General features: G+C 40.6%; 2 protein-coding genes across 3 annotated transcripts; one reads left to right on the top strand and one right to left on the bottom strand.

Annotated features, from left to right (window-relative positions):
- The first annotated feature begins 1,172 nt into the window (after positions 1 to 1,172).
- Positions 1,173 to 5,865, top strand: LOC143383593 (haptoglobin). Its single transcript, XM_076838323.2, has 5 exons — positions 1,173 to 1,259; positions 2,827 to 2,909; positions 3,175 to 3,276; positions 3,947 to 4,021; positions 4,920 to 5,865. Exons 1-5 carry the CDS (start codon positions 1,255 to 1,257, stop codon positions 5,696 to 5,698), a joined length of 1,044 nt encoding a protein of 347 aa, XP_076694438.2. The 5' UTR covers positions 1,173 to 1,254; the 3' UTR covers positions 5,699 to 5,865.
- A 1,058-nt stretch (positions 5,866 to 6,923) lies between these two features.
- Positions 6,924 to 15,764, bottom strand: Txnl4b (thioredoxin like 4B). 2 transcript variants are annotated; one of them, XM_076837880.2, is made up of 4 exons: positions 15,433 to 15,763; positions 13,421 to 13,589; positions 11,505 to 11,656; positions 6,926 to 9,865 (listed from the first exon to the last, which is right to left on the bottom strand). In XM_076837880.2, the coding sequence occupies exons 2-4, from the start codon at positions 13,550 to 13,552 to the stop codon at positions 9,700 to 9,702; spliced, it is 450 nt and encodes a 149-aa protein (XP_076693995.1). In that variant the 5' UTR covers positions 13,553 to 13,589; positions 15,433 to 15,763; the 3' UTR covers positions 6,926 to 9,699. The 2 variants fall into 2 exon arrangements, with proteins under 2 accessions (XP_076693996.1, XP_076693995.1); XM_076837881.2 differs by lacking the exon at positions 13,421 to 13,589 and having other exon boundaries at positions 6,924 to 9,865; positions 15,433 to 15,764.
- Positions 15,765 to 15,788: the final 24 nt, after the last annotated feature.

The raw sequence follows: 15,788 nt of genomic DNA, 5'->3' as shown, positions 1-15,788 counted from the left end.
ATCCTTGCCAACACTTGCTACACTGTTGTTGTTTCTTAAATGAGTTCCATTCTGGTAGATATGAAGTGGTTTCCCATTGTGACATTTCCCTAATGACATTTTTTAATCAGGCCGAACACTTTCATGTGATTTCTTTCCATTTATGTATCTTTTTTGGAGAAAGTCTACTCATATTATTTGCCCATATTTTAATGAGGTTGTCTTTTTGTTGTTGTTGTAGGAGTTCTTTGAATATTCTGGATATTAAACCTTCATCAGATAGATGATTTGCCAGTATTTTCTCCTACTCTGTAGATTGCCTTTTCACTTTAAAAAAAATTTTTTTAGTTGTATATGGACTCAAGGCCTTTATTTGTTTTTATGTGGTGCTAGGATCGAAGCCAGTGCTTCACATGTGTGAGGCAAGCACTCTACTACTGAGCCACTACCCCAGTCCTGTCTTTTCACTTTCTTGATATTGTCTTTTGATGCACAAAAATTAATTTTGATGCACAGAAAGGATCAAAAAGGCGGGAGGTAGAATGACTATAAAAGGAAATATTTTCTTTACAGCCACCATCTATGCTAGAAGTATCTACACAGGGTTTGAAACAACTCAAAGAAGGCCTTTTTAAGTGATGAAAATCCTCCAGAATAGAGACAGATTGGTGGTTCTGGGTCAATCAATACCATAGCTGAACTATCTTATGTGATTTCCTGCGATGAGCAATCAGAGAATAAGGCAAAACAGTTTACAGATTTCAGGTTGGAAAGATTTTAGCAACAGGAAGATGTTCACACAGGGTGGGGAAACTGATTGTGAAAAGGAAATGTTTTCTTTACTGTTCCAGCTAAGCTAGGTTGGAGGAGAATCTGTCAGAGGTTTGAAATAACTCAAAGGTCTTTTTCTGTGTTGAAAATCCTCCAAAAAATAGGCAGATTAGCAGGCTTCTCTTCCAGGCATTCTGCTCTGTCGCTGTTTTCTGGAAACACTTGGCAGGTACATGGGGACAGAAAGTTGCCAGATTTCTTCAGGGTTGTAAAACAACACCACGGGAAAACCAAGCATGAAGCAAGAGCTCAACTCTTAACAGGGATATTGTTTGTGGTTTTGTTACTGGAAACTGCCAGTGACCTTAACAAGTCCAGTTATATAAACACAACTTTGGGTAAACACAGGAATTACAAATTAAGAAAGAGGTGGGGTGAGATTTTGAGGCATAAAAGGCTCAGCAGGTGCCCCATAGTACTGCATGTCCAGAGGCCAAGTCAAAGATGAGGTGAGTTTGTAGCACCCGGCCCCCTTCTTTATTTTATCCTTCTTTATATGTATTATTATAGAAGAAGCCTACAGGGGAGATGCACAAATGTAACAAAGAAACAAGGCCAAGGGCTAAACTGTGGTGGATGAAAGGGCTTCCTGTATTAAGGCCTTTCCTTTTTTTTTGTATCCACAAAAGGCGGTATTGTCTTTCTCAGGAGACAGGATCTGCTCTAAGGAGGATCTCCCTGCTCCTCCTCCTTCTCCTCCTCCTCTTCTTCCTTCTCCTTCTTTTTCTTTTGCAGTACTGAGGCTTGAACCCAGGGGTGCTCTACCACTGAGCTATATCCTCAGCCCAGATGGTTTTTCTTGAAGTTACAGTTTTCCTCTTCACAAGGGATGCAGCAGCTTCTTGGCATTTTAACTATGTTTACTAGCAATTTTTTTTTAAATAAGACCAATAGCAACACATTTGAGTGATACAATTAAGGATTTAGATTTTATCAAAATAAGACTTTCTGAAATGTTAAAATGACAAGAAACTTAACATCACCAAGTAATACCTAGATGATTGACATCTGCCAGCAAGATGGTTATGTGGTAAGTGTGGCCTGTGTGCTAATGTCCATGGCCATGGTCATGTCTTCAGGAAGCCAGTTCTTTTTCAGGTAACCTCCTGGCGTTCTGGAGTTTGATACCATTTCTTTTTTAAGTTTTTTTTTTTTTTTAATGTGTGTGTGTGGTTGTGGTTGGTACTAGAAATAGAACCCAGGAGCACTTTACCACTGAGCTACATCCCCAGCCCTTTTTATTTTTTGAGACTAGGTCTTGCTAAATTGCTGAGATTGACCTTGAACTTATGATCCTCCTGCCTCAGTCTCCCAGTCACTGGGATTACAGATGTGCACTCGGGCTAATTATATACCATTTCTTAAAAGCAAATGATCATAAAACAATTAAAACAATCATATGTGGATTTTAAATTGCATATTTGGGCTGGGTCCAGTGATGAGGGCTTGTAGTCCTAGTTACTCAGGAGGCTGAGGCAGGGGGAATGCTTGAGCCCTGGAGTTTGAGACCAACTTGGGTTGACCCCATCTCAGGAAAAAAGCAGTAATATTTTAAAAAGTCTTTTATTATAGAAAATTTTAAAAAGTAGAGAGGTTAGCATAATAAGCCCCATGTTCCCTTTCTTTAAGTCCACATTGTACTGGGAGCATCTTTGTAGCCTAGTTTAGGGGTACCCAGTGGAGGTTCCTCTTGGCTGGAGAGCTCATATATTATTGTCAATTTAGTGTTTCCTGAAGGTGGCCATAAATTGAGGCTCCCTTAACTCTGTGCCTTCGAATCTTGGTGGTTACTCTCTGAAGTGGATGTATTATTCCTAGCAGCATAGAACTTTCTGGAACCTGGGTGTGTTCAGAAGAGCTACTAAAGCATATATGTGGGTGGAGGAGCAACTTCTTGGTCCCGGCACTTCTATATATCTATTTTCTTTCCTGGGTGCTTGAGGGAGGGGTGTGTGTGTGTACGCGCTCTGTACAGCAGAGGATCATTTTTGCATTCCTTCCTTCATCTCTCTGCAGCACCCTGGGAGCTCTGGTTGCTTTCCTGCTCTGCGGACAGCTTTTTGCTGCAGATTTGGGCAATGATGTCACAGATCTTACAGGTAGGTCTTTGTGTTTGGGCAGCAGTTGTGCATCCCCACCTCTGCTGTGGCCCACTCTGACCCACTGGATCTGCATTCTTTGAGCAGACCCAGTGGTGCCTTCTCATCCTATTGTGTCCTAGCAATGAGGGTAGATGCCCTTTATTGTCTTCCAAAGGTTGGAAGGAGGTTGATATGCACAGCAGCTTCCTTTCTGACTTTTTATAGGTCTCTGGGAGCAATAATAGAATATTAACTTCCTTTACTGGTTTCCTTTTGTTTGCAGATGACAGCTGCCCGAAGCCCCCTGAGATTGCAAATGGCCATGTGAATCACATGGTTCGCTACCAGTGTAACACCTATTACCGACTGCGCAATGAAGGAGATGGTAAGACTGGGACTAGAGTCTCTGCCCAGCATACACCCTAGCCCTGACATCCCCATAATGGCCAAAAAGTTCATCTGCACTTCTTGGACCCAGGAGATTTAGATCCTGAGTTAGTTTTTGTCACCAGTAGGTGGTTCTGTGAGCAAACTTTTCTCAGCCCCAGTTTCTCTTTTGTTAAGTGGAGTCCAAGCCATGGAGCCTACCTATCTCAGAGTAAGCTCTCCGTCTATGAAAGGAGATATAGTAAAAGAACAAATGACAATGACAATGGGTAACCCTTCCCATTGTAGGCAGCACTATATTCCTGGCACTTTCTAAGTGCTTCCTATCTATTTAGAGCACTTAGTTCTCACAGCACTGCTCTGAAGAGATACTGTTATTCTTATTTTTCTGATGAGGAAACTGAAGCACAGAGAAAATGAATATCTTGCTCAAGTTCAGGTGGCCTTTGAGAGGTGGAGTCAGTTCTCCAGCCCCATCTCTACTTGTCTTATATCTTGTCATGAGCACAGTCTATCCTGCTGGGGATGCCTGGAGTGCCCAGTGCTTGACGTGAAGCTCAGTGCTCCTTTCCTCCCTCCTTTTACAGTCTTCTCTTTAAATACCTTCTCACCTTGCCTGAGTCCAGAATCGCTCTCTCTGTGGGCTCATTTCTTTCCTTTTGTTTCAGGAGTATACACCTTAAACAGCGAGAAGCAGTGGATCAACAAAGACATTGGAGAGAAACTTCCTGAATGTGAAGCAGGTGGGTGCTGGGGTTAGGTCATGGGTAGTACATTTCAGTACGCTGAAATGTTGCAAAGCCACATCCCTTTTCTGTGGCTACCTCTGAGCATACAGGAGCCAAGGCGAGGGATCAGGGAGAACCACAGCCAGTGGGGTCAAGACCTGGACAGTGAGGAGGTGACCTCTAAAGGAGCTTACTGAGCATCTTGTTTCTTTTGGGCTTGAAGGGCATTGTCTTTACTGCCCCTGGATTAGGAGACCCTATGCATATAGACAGCCTACCTAGAAAGCCTAGTTCAAAGGTAAAACAAGAAAGAACAAGTCAGGGAAGGATAAGCAAAAGCTTAACCCATGGAGGTACAAAACAGGAGGCTGAAGATGAGCTGGGACTCCTGATTCCTTGCTCTCCCCCTTTCTTCTGGGAACAGAGGGTCTTGTCCACTTTCTGCCATCAGGGCTGTGGAACTGCTAATCTGCCTTGGATCAACTGCAGTGTCTATAAAATTTGCATTCCTGCCAGTGCTAACATAGAGCCTTCGCTAGTCAGGAAGAAGGAATTAGATAGCATCCAGCCCTTTTAAGAGTTTCAGGGAACTGTGGAAATTCCTTTGTGGTGACAAAATTATTTAAATATTCAAATAGTTTATCAGCTGGGGTTTAAAAACCTTAGTTCTACTTACTTCTTTTTTGTTGGAAAAGCAGGGACTAAAACTCTACTTTGTGATGTACAGAATGAAAAAACATTATTTTAAACCGTGAACATTGGCAGTGAGATGAGCAGATGGTAAGAGCAAAGCATTTGAGCATTTCTAATTTTGAAAAGGGTAGACAGTAAGAACATCAGTGCTTTTACTTGTCTTTCCTGGCCTGGGAGACATTCACACGCCTGCTCTTGAGTTTCTTGCTCTCCTTGACAGTGTGTGGAAAGCCTAAGAATCCGGTGGATCAGGTGCAGCGCATCATTGGTGGATCTCTGGATGCCAAAGGCAGCTTTCCATGGCAGGCTAAGATGATCTCGCGCCATGGTCTCACCACAGGGGCCACGCTGATCAATGAACAATGGCTGTTGACCACAGCCAAAAATCTCTTCCTGAATCACACAGAGAATGCAACAGCAGAGGACATTGCTCCTACTTTAAAACTCTTTGTGGGGAGAAGGCAGATGGTGGAGATTGAGAAGGTGGTTCTCCACCCTAACTACTCCATGATAGATATTGGGCTCATCAAACTCAAACAGAAGGTGCCTGTGAATGAGAGAGTGATGCCCATTTGCCTACCTTCCAAGGATTATGCGGAAGTGGGGCGTGTGGGTTATGTGTCTGGCTGGGGGCGAAATGTCAACTTTAATTTTACGGAGCACCTCAAGTATGTCATGCTGCCCGTGGCTGACCAATCCAACTGTGTGCTGCACTATGAGGGCAGTACAGTGCCTGAAAAGAAGACCCCAAAGAGCCCTGTGGGGGTGCAGCCCATCCTGAATGAGCACACCTTCTGTGCCGGCATGTCCCAGTACCAGGAAGACACCTGTTATGGTGATGCTGGCAGCGCCTTTGTCATTCATGACCTGGAGGATGACACGTGGTATGCCGCTGGGATCCTGAGCTTTGATAAGAGCTGCACTGTGGCCGAGTACGGTGTCTACGTGAAGGTGCCTTCCATCCTGGACTGGGTTCGGAAAACCATAGCCGACGAATAATACAAGCTGGCTGAAGTCTACTCAGAGGGGTGGTCTGAAGCCCTTGACTGACAGTGAGATTTCATCCTGAAAGAGGGAAAGGTAGATGGGACAGGACACCATCTGAAACTGATAGGCACTAGTCCTGAACTGATGAGTCAATTAATAAAGAACTTGCTTATGATTAATTTTGGTGCTGTTTTTAGTCTGGGCCTTATGGTACTGGTGAGACAAGTGGCATAGAGTTCACCGGAAGTATGTCAGAAAACACTCCAAGCTGCCTGGAAATTCCCAACATGATACAAATTGGTTCATTTTGGGGAACTGTGCATTGATTGAATGCCTACTGAATGCCCGATCTCAGAGAGATAACTCTTATCCTTGTTTTACAGATGAGGAAATATAGACTCACTTTGCTTAAGTTTCCACAGCTATTAAAAATGGAAGCTGAACCAGAACCTAGGTCTATTTAAATACAAACTGTGAGTTCTTTTTAACTGCATCCTGTTGCCTCTTTGAAGTGGATTAGGAGAAAGGGCACAGGAGTTATGGTTTAGATAATCGTCCCTCCAAAGCCTAGGACTTGTAAGGCATGGTCTCCAGCCTGTGGCACTACTGGGAGGTCGTGGAGCCTTTGAGAGGACTTACGGGAGGAAGTTAGGTCAATGGAAATGTGCCTTTAAAGGGGACTATGGGACTGTGGTCTTCTGCTCTTCCTCTTTGCTTTCTGGATGTCATGAGGTGAGCTGTTTTTTTGCTCTATCACGTGCTCCCCTTCACGATGTGCTGCCTCACCACAGGTCCCAAGCAACAGGGCCAACTCTGAAACTCTGACCCAGAACAAAACTTTCCTTTTCTAAAGCTGATTATCTTAGGTATTTTGTCACAGTGAGGGAAACTGATACAAGCTAAAGTGGGATGAAAAGAATGTATTCTGACCCAGACAATACTTTTACTGTTGTGTTTCAACTTTCCAGGGCCCCAGAAAACAAAACAAGGAGATATAAAGGAGGATCTCTGATTTGCTGGGTCTAAATCACAGCTCAGGCATAAACCTGCTAAATGCTTTAAGCTCTCTGGCCATTATCAGATCCCTGGTCTCTTCCACAGGGACTTAACAGACTTATCTCCAAAGTCTCTACCAGATGCAATGCTCTGGGACTCTGTAAAAAGTTAGGAGTCTCTTCCACAGTAGGAGATGTTTGTCAACCTGAAAGAAACCCATCCTCTACCAGGAGTCAAATGCAAGCTGTGTGATCTTCCATTTCACAAAGATAAGGGGCTTGCTCGTAAGGGTCTCACAGGTGAAAGGTGAACAGGAGGCTTTTCTCTCTGAATCCTTTCTTGCTCTAAGCCTTTAGTACACTGACCCTTCACCAATCCACCTTCTTATCATCTTAACATATGGCCTCTCCTTCTCATAGTATGAAAGGTCACTGATGTCACTATTCATTCACCAGGATCTGGCCTCCACTGTAAAGTTCTCTTTACATGCATCTCCCAGATCCATTAGTATATTTCGACAGGTGGACTAGTGGACTAATGGAAATGTGGAAGAAATAAGACAGAAACTGAAAATGACACAGTTAAATGCTTACAAAATGCTTCTCAGAATGCAGTCACTTATACCCTTTTCTTTTTTTATATTTATTTTTTAGTTGTAATTGGACATAATACCTTTATTTATTTTTATGTGGTACTGAGAATCGAACCCAGGGCCTCACATGTTCTAGGCAAGCACTTTACCGCTGAGCCACAAGCCCAGCCCCTCTTTTTTTTTTAAAACCTTTATTTTATTTATTTTTATGTGGTGCTGAGGATCAAACTCAGGGCCTCATATGCGCTAGGCAAGCACTCTGCCGCTGAGCCACAACCCCCGCCCCTCATTTATACCTTTTTCTTTCGATAGTATCTTCAGCACTAAGTTTTCTGGAAGAAGAAACCATCCCAGTTCCCTAAAGAATTATCTGGTTGTATTCAATGGCTTCTGATCACTCCTCAGAGGAAAATAATGATGAGAAAGACAAGAAAATCACTTATGTTCTCTGCCTTCCTGACAGCACCTCCTGCTGTCTGGGCCTCGTTCTTGGTTCCAGAACAGAGTCTGAGCTCTCTCTGCTGCCTCCATCCTTGGGCCTTTTCCCTTGGGTCCCTCCCCTTTCTGCATAAGGTCTCTTACTCTCCCTTAAGACTCAGACATTGCCTCCTCTCAGAACTTATATTTATGCAGCAGCTAGTATCAGATGGGGAACCCAGAATGTACTCAAAAAGTACTTGTAGAATAGAAAGAATTAAGATAGGATCAAAAAATAAAAATCAGGACTTCAGAGAAGATTCCCTGAAGTGCTCAATGAGATGATATAATTTTAGCATGCAAGTTCTGAGTTTTGGGTGGTTATTTAAATACTTATCATGTACCAAATATTGTGTGATTGTTGGGGCTGTGAAGAACATAAAACTCGACCAACAGTGACTTAGGTAAAGAATTATTTTTTTTCTTTCATAGAAGTCTGGAGAGAGGCACACATAGAATTCACTTGGGTACTCAATAATGTCACCGTGGATCAGACCCTTTCATTGTTCTTTCAGCATATTATTTTCTCATATTGATGCTGGTTGCCTTCTGAGCCTAAGAATGGCTGCTATAGTTCCATCATCATGATTCAAACTAAGTGGGAAGTGGTAGGACAGAAGACAGGTGGTGGTGAAAGGATTTTCTTTTGCTTTATTCCTGGAGTAACTCTCTCCTTTTATCAGCAAAGGACACATAAACCCCCAGCAGTCTTTCTTCTGTGCCACATTAGCTTGAATTAAGTCTCATGGCCATCCCTCCTGTGAGACAATCTTGGACAGAAACACCTAGCAAAGCAGTCAGTAGGTAGTGAGTACTGCCCTGAACAGAAATGGGCTTCTGCTGGTAAAGAAGTGTCCATTATCTCATTCTAGAAAGTCAGTACTCAGAGCTGCCATGAGGCTTAAGAGAAGCAGTACTTGCCCAAGGCTGTGCCAGGAGGACTCTGAAAAGCAAGGCTTCTTTGTAAAGTCATTAGGGTTGGCAACTCCTATAAAGGTGATATTTTTTCCTAGAACTTCTAACATTTTTTTCAATCTTGAACCCTTGAATGCAATTTTCTGTCTCAGGAAGAGGTAGCAACTTAGACTTCTGGGAAAGCTTTGCTCTAAGGGTAGTTAAGTCTTTGTTTAGCTCAAACTGGGTACTGGATGATGTTCAAGTTCTTGCTTCTTGAGCAATTTAATAACACAAAATCTAGTTTATATTATCAAGGACAACCAAGACAGTTTTTCACCACTACCTGTCTTCTCGCTTTTTGAAATGAGGTCTCATTGTTGCCCAAGCTGGCCTTGAATTCCTGGGCTCAAGCAGTACTGCCTCAGCTGCCTAAGCAGCTGGGACTACAGGTGTGAACCACTGTGTCTGGCTCAGGATGGCATTTTTGTAAGTCTCAGTTCAAAAGATTCCAAAAAAAAAAAAAAAGCCTACTATTAGTAGACAATTACTATTCCAAGAGAGATTGTAGTAGAAAGGCCTGGAGCTGGGGGAGTAGGAGGGATATGAGTAGAGGAATGGGCAGGGGTTTGCATGTGTATACAGGGTAGAGAAGAAGTACTTTTTCTCTTACAGGACTGACTTTCCATTTACTTGTGCATCAGATAACATGGATAAATCAACTGTACTTGCAATGTCTAGAAGGATTCTGTATCATCTTGAGGGACAAAGAAAAGCAGTCTACAGCACAGTTAGAAAAACTACCCTGTGGACAATGAACACTGTTCCCTTGATTGCTTAGAGGCCTGCAGAGAGAAGATGCTCAGCCCTTCAGACTGGGGAGTGCCGCCGGGTGGCCTTCTGCTCAGGGGCCAGACATCAGACACACAAGTCACGCCTTTTCTCTTCTGGTATACTGAACACATTTCTGAGGGAGTTCAGAAAACAGCACAGCTGGATTCAGGCACTGTTTCAATGCATGCCATTCTCTTCATTTCCAACAGTGGTTAATGTGCTAAATGTCTTGATAGAGAAGGTCATATTTGGGAATATTCTTGGGATCAATAGGACTTTGGACAATAAGCTTTCCTCTCATGGCTCCCCGATAGATTACTTCAATCAAATCTATGAAGTCTTGTTTGGTTTTGAAACTTCCCACAAACTTAGTGTGATCTGGAGACCTACATGGCACAGGAGAGAAATAACTGCTTTCAGATCACTTGCTGAAGACTTGCAGGATAAACAAAACAGATTCATTACTTCCTTCTTATCAGGGAGACTTTAGACACATAGCCCGACACATGAGTTTTCTCACTTGGTATATGATACATGACTAACACCAGTGCTGTGGACCACACTGTGGTATGTGAAAGATTCTGCTTAATATATTTTAATCATTTTATAAGTCATCATCAAGTAGAATTCACTAGCATTAGAGTGTGCATGGTTAATGTTTCTGTGCAAAGCCCATTAATTAGTCATGGTCTCCTAAGTTCCACCAGTTATACTTTTGATTATTAAGAAAAGTTTTTTAAACATTAGGTATATTTTAAACATTAGGTATATTTAAAACATTAGGTATTTTTATTTTTTAAACATTTTAAACATTAGGTATATTTATTGTATAACTTTTTAGAGAGAAATAAAATCACCAGTGAGGACAGAAAACACCTTTTGGTGTTATATCCTTCCATACCTATGTATATGTGTGTATATGTCTCTATATAAGTGTATTTAATTGTTCATGATAATGAGAATCATATTTAAACTATTTAATAACACATTTTTTCAACTAATATATATATATATATATCTTTCAAAGTCATTAACTATATACCTACAACATCTTATTAAATGTTTAAACACTTTTAAGATGTTTTGATACGTGGTGTTATAAATTATCCTTTAAAAAGTTTGTTTAAAACTAATACTTACATCAAGTAAGTATTACTTTCTTGTGTTCCAAGAAAATAAATAGCTTTAAAACACTTTCAAACAGTATATAACTCACTTTCTAACATATAATACAAACCAAGTATATGTTTCAACCAGAGTAAGAAATGTTTAGAATGATGAATACAGTCAGTAACATTCAGTAGATGGAATGGAAGATATTAAAAAACTAATGTTACATTTTTTTGAGGTGGAGGGTATTAGGGATTGAACTCAGGGGCACTTGGCCACTGAGCCACATTCCCAACCCTATTTTATATTTTATTTAGAGACAGGGTCTCACTGAGTTGCTTAGTGCCTCACTTTTGCTGAGGCTGGCTTTGAGCTCACAATCCTCCTGCCTCAGCCTCCTGAGCCGCTGGGATTATAGGTGTGGGCCACCTTGCCTGGCTCATGTTACATGTTTTGACAGGCCTGGTTGAAGAATGACTTCAAATTCTCTGAGTAACAGAAGATACTTGGCAAGAGAGAAGTTTGCTGGCAGAAAGGCTTCTTTTATAAATATCATCTACCAATCCCAAAAGTTTAAGAACAACCATATATTGTGTTTCAAATAAAATTCCTGGGAAACTTTTTATATTCTATAGTTGGTTAATTTAACTATTTTGTATTTATCAACTTGAGGATGATTAGTGCTTCGTAAACTATTCTTTCATATTTAAGTTGGAAATTAAAAAATTTGCTAATCATTTATGAAATACTCTCATTTTGTACCTAATTTTCATATAAAAATTAAAGGATACATCAACTGAGGAAATAGTACTAAACCAAGACTCAGAAAGCAAACATCACATGCAAATAGGTAAGTTGGAAATGGCTTAGATAAAGGACACTTTCAAGATTGCAATGACTTCAAAGTCAGCTTACCCATAGTCCACCTTCATATGCTGCCCGTTGAAGAAAAATACAGTAGATGGAATATAACTGATGTCAAAATACTGTGTATAAACTGGAGTGTGGTCCACATCTACCAGGTATATAGCAGCCATTTTACTTAAGTCAGAAGAAGTTTTAGAGAGCTAAATGACAAGAGAGAGGGAGGTTACAATATGAGAAGTAGCCAATGTTTCTTCTGAGAAACTTTTTACTACACCATATTGTTTGAAAAAATTCCTGGGCCAAGACTCTAGTCTATTTGGGTTTTACATTAGATACAGTATAACTATTGTTAACAGGTTGAATCACTGCTGACAGGTTATGAGAGCTCCCTGGGAAAAATAAATTTATTTTTTAAACTTTTTTGTCCATGTTGGATTGCTCCTCTAAAAGTAATCCATACTCATTTTAAGTGGGTTGTATAGAGCTCAGTGGCAAAGCACTTGTCTAGCCTGCACAGGGACCTGGGTTCTATCTCCAGTACCACAAAACAAACAAAACCACATATCATATTCACTTAAAACAGAACAACTCAGAAACATGTAATATAGATACTGAAATTCCCCCAAGTCCCTTTCTTCCCAATATTCTAGAAACAATTATTATAATAGCAAATGTTTATACAACACTTCCTGCATGCTAACAGTCCTAATTGCTTTCATTTGCTGACTAATTTAATCCTTACACATTCCTGTGAGGTATGGATTGTTTGAGTCCCTATTTTATAGAGGAAGAAAGAGAAGCACAAGAGGTAAAATAATTTGTCCCAGTTCATACAGTTCCTAAGCAGTAGGGCTGGGATTTGAATTTTGGCAGCTTGGCTTCAGAAACTATATTCCCCCCCACCCCGCCAGCGCAGGATTGAACCCAGGGCCTCACACATGCTAGACAAAGTGCTCTGAGGACATACCACAGCTCAGAATCTACCCTCTTGACTTCTGTACTATTTTTTCCTCCACACAGGTAAGGGTATAATTTTCTGGTCATTTGTCTTCCAGGTTAACACATCACACATCTGTTTTTAACCAAATGAGGATGCTTACACTTAATTTCCATGGTGGATGGCAGCAACTGAAGGGGGAAGAGGTCTTAGTACTTGGTTAAAACTCTCTATAATAGACAGAGACAAGAATACACTCACTCTGTCCCATAATTTTCCCCTTACTAATCAGAATGTGAAGATGTGCTGTGAGACCAGAAACCATCATCAGGGACATTCTAGAGGCAGCACATAAGAAAAGGGATTGGCAGCTAGAGAAAACTGAATTTAAATCCCAGCTCTTCAATTAAGTGCATCTGTGCCAGTGGGAAGCTCCTTGACTTCTCTGGTGTTTGTTTCTGCCACTGGGAAATGGGGCCACTGCTCTAGCATCAAAAAAAGATAACAGGGGCTGGGGTTGTGGCTCAGTGGTAGAGCGTCCACCTAGCACATGTGAGGCACAGTTTCAATATTAAGTATCACATAAAAATAATAGCAGATGGAGTTTAAAAAAAGGTAATGTTCATAGACTCCTGGTAATGTTTTCTGCTCTTTCACTGCCTTATCTGTGAAAATGAGTTTTGAAATCTGCTAGTGGGGAAGGACACTGGAGCAGATTCAGCACAATAACAAATTTGGAGGTTCAGCTCAGGGCAAACACAGGATCAGCTCTTAGTGAAACTGTGTTAATGAACCAAGAGCTACATTTGAGCCTTGCCTACTTCCATTCATTTTTCAGACTCGGAGGCATTTATTTGGGCTGGGGCTGTAGCTCAGTGGAAAAGCATTTGCCTAGCATGTGTGAGGCACTAGGTTCAATCCTTACCACAGCATAAAAATAAACAAACAAAATAAAGGCATTCTGTCCATATACAACTACAAAAAATAAAAAATTAAAAAACCCCATTTGTTTAAAAAATTCACTTACAATGTCATCTAGTTGCAGACAGACAGGATCCTCATCTCTCCCAAACCTGAGAACCAACACTTTCTCTGCAGTACTTTTTATGGCTTGGTCTACTTCTTTTTTGCTAGTCAGTTTGGGCAACAGGAAGCTCATCTTAAAATAATCCAAATGTTAATCCCCACCATCAATCCTGAAATGAAGTTGCAATGTTTAAAGGCAGTTTAAATTAAGTGCATGAATTCTAATTTAAAAAAATAAATTTTTAGAGTAGGTAATATAATTACATAGTTAAAAAAGAAACATAGAAAGGTACACATGTCTCTCTCCCCATGGCCCTTCTTGGGCCTGGTTCCCACTGCCACACATGTCCCACTTACCAGGAAACTGTTTTCATTAATTTCTAATGTATCTTCCAGAGTTTTGTCATATATTCAGAAAAAAATACCAATACATGTTTCTTTCTTTAATTTTTTTTTTTTTAGTTGTAGATGGACACAATGCCTTTATTTTATTTATTTATGTGTGATGCTGAGGATTGAACCCAGGGCCTCACACATTCTAGGCAAGTGCTCTACCACTGAACTACAACCCCAGCCCAGGTGTTTCTTTTTTTAAAATATTATTTTTAGTTGTTAAAGGACCTTTATTTTATTTATTTATTTTTTAAATATTTATTTTTTAGTTGTAGTTGGACACAATACCTTTATTTTACTTATGTATTTTTATGTGGTGCTGAGGATTGAACCCAGGGTCCCTCCCGCAAGTGTGAGGCGAGCGCTCAACTGCTGAGCCACAACCCTAGCCCGGACCTTTATATTTTTAATTTACATTTATTTATTACATTTATTTTATTTATTTATATTACATTATTTTATTTATACCAAATTTCTAGTCTAGTGTTACTTTTAAAATCTGGGAGTGGTGGTGCATGCCTGTAATCCCAGAGGCTCAGGAGGCTGAGGCTGGAGAATTGCAAGTTCAAAGCCAGCCTAAGCAATTCAATGAGAAATTTCATATTTGAGAAGCACACTGATCAAGGAGCATATTATTGCATCTACAGAAGACTTCACTGAGACACCTGACACTTTGAATTCAGTTTCAGAGTTGGCTAATACTACAAAAAGGTAGTATTTCTTTTTCTATATATATTTTTGGTCACATATCAATTTTTAGATATGAACTTAATAAAAATTCATACAGGAAATGAGAGTGTTCCAGCAATAGGTACACTTTAAATAGGGAAGCTGATTTCCAGGGGGAACTTTGTCATATTTGGCAGAAAAAATTCCTGATGAAAGAGAAATTCAAAGAGAATATAGATCTGTTCTATCACTGGAATTCAGAGAAAGAGTAAATCCTCAAGGTTACTAATAAAGAGGAGGAAATAAGGGGGGGGGGCAATGTCAAAAGAGAGGCTAGGGATGGGCTTGGACAAATGCTGGAGACAGTATTGAGACCCACCTGAGAAGATGTCCATAGAAAAGGAAAATCAGAATAGAGAATTCACAAAATAAGAGGTACAGATGGGCAGTGAACACGTTTGGAAGATTAAGCTTTACAAGTAAGCAGATAAAAGCAACCCCCCCCCCAAACCCGATTAAATTGATAAAGATTAAACAATATAGTAAAACACAATAAGGGCGACAGTGTGAATGCAGGGGCAGGCATTAGATAAAGCCAAAATTATTTCCATTTTACAGATATATTAAAAGCAGAGGGACAAAACCTTTCTGGAAAGAAAACTGACGTACTCTTTGACAATTCCATTTTTGAGAACTATTTCTTAGTAAATCATTACACAAATGCACAAAGGTTTATGTATATAGGCTATTCAACGCACTTAGGGCAAAAAGCTGAAAACAACGTAAATGGACATTGGTGAAATAAATGACAGCATGTCCTGCAGCCATCGAAGAAAAGTTACAAAACAGTATATAAAGATTGATCTCACATTTTCTACGAAACTTAGCTTGTATATAATTCATATTTACAAAGAAAAGTGGAATATTTTAAAACATCATCAATGGACATACCTGCATCGGAACAGACGGGTGATTTTTATTTACATGGGGCTTATGTCTCTACTTTCGAAAATACCCCATGTAAGTTTTTTTGAAGATGCTTGTGTTTGGGCTGCTCTTGACCCACAGCTTGTGTTTGGGCTGCTCTTAACCCCCAGCTGTGAGGGACGACGATACTTGACACGTCCCAGTCACCTCCACTCCCGGGACGTCAGCAACCTGGATCCTTTCTCTGAGTACCCAAGCCGCGGGCGGCGCACTTCTTCCGCCCCAAGCAGGCCTGCAACCTCAAGCCAAAGTAACCCCGAGTTGTTGCCTAGCAACGCCCTTCAGCCCACTGCGTGAGAACTAAACGGAAATGGAAAACG

The sequence above is a fragment of the Callospermophilus lateralis genome, chromosome 18 (assembly GCF_048772815.1).
Source record: "Callospermophilus lateralis isolate mCalLat2 chromosome 18, mCalLat2.hap1, whole genome shotgun sequence".
NCBI classification, from domain to species: Eukaryota; Metazoa; Chordata; class Mammalia; order Rodentia; family Sciuridae; genus Callospermophilus; species Callospermophilus lateralis.
The sequence above is the reverse complement of the archived record's forward strand: the minus strand, read 5'-3'. Positions and strand labels throughout refer to the sequence as shown.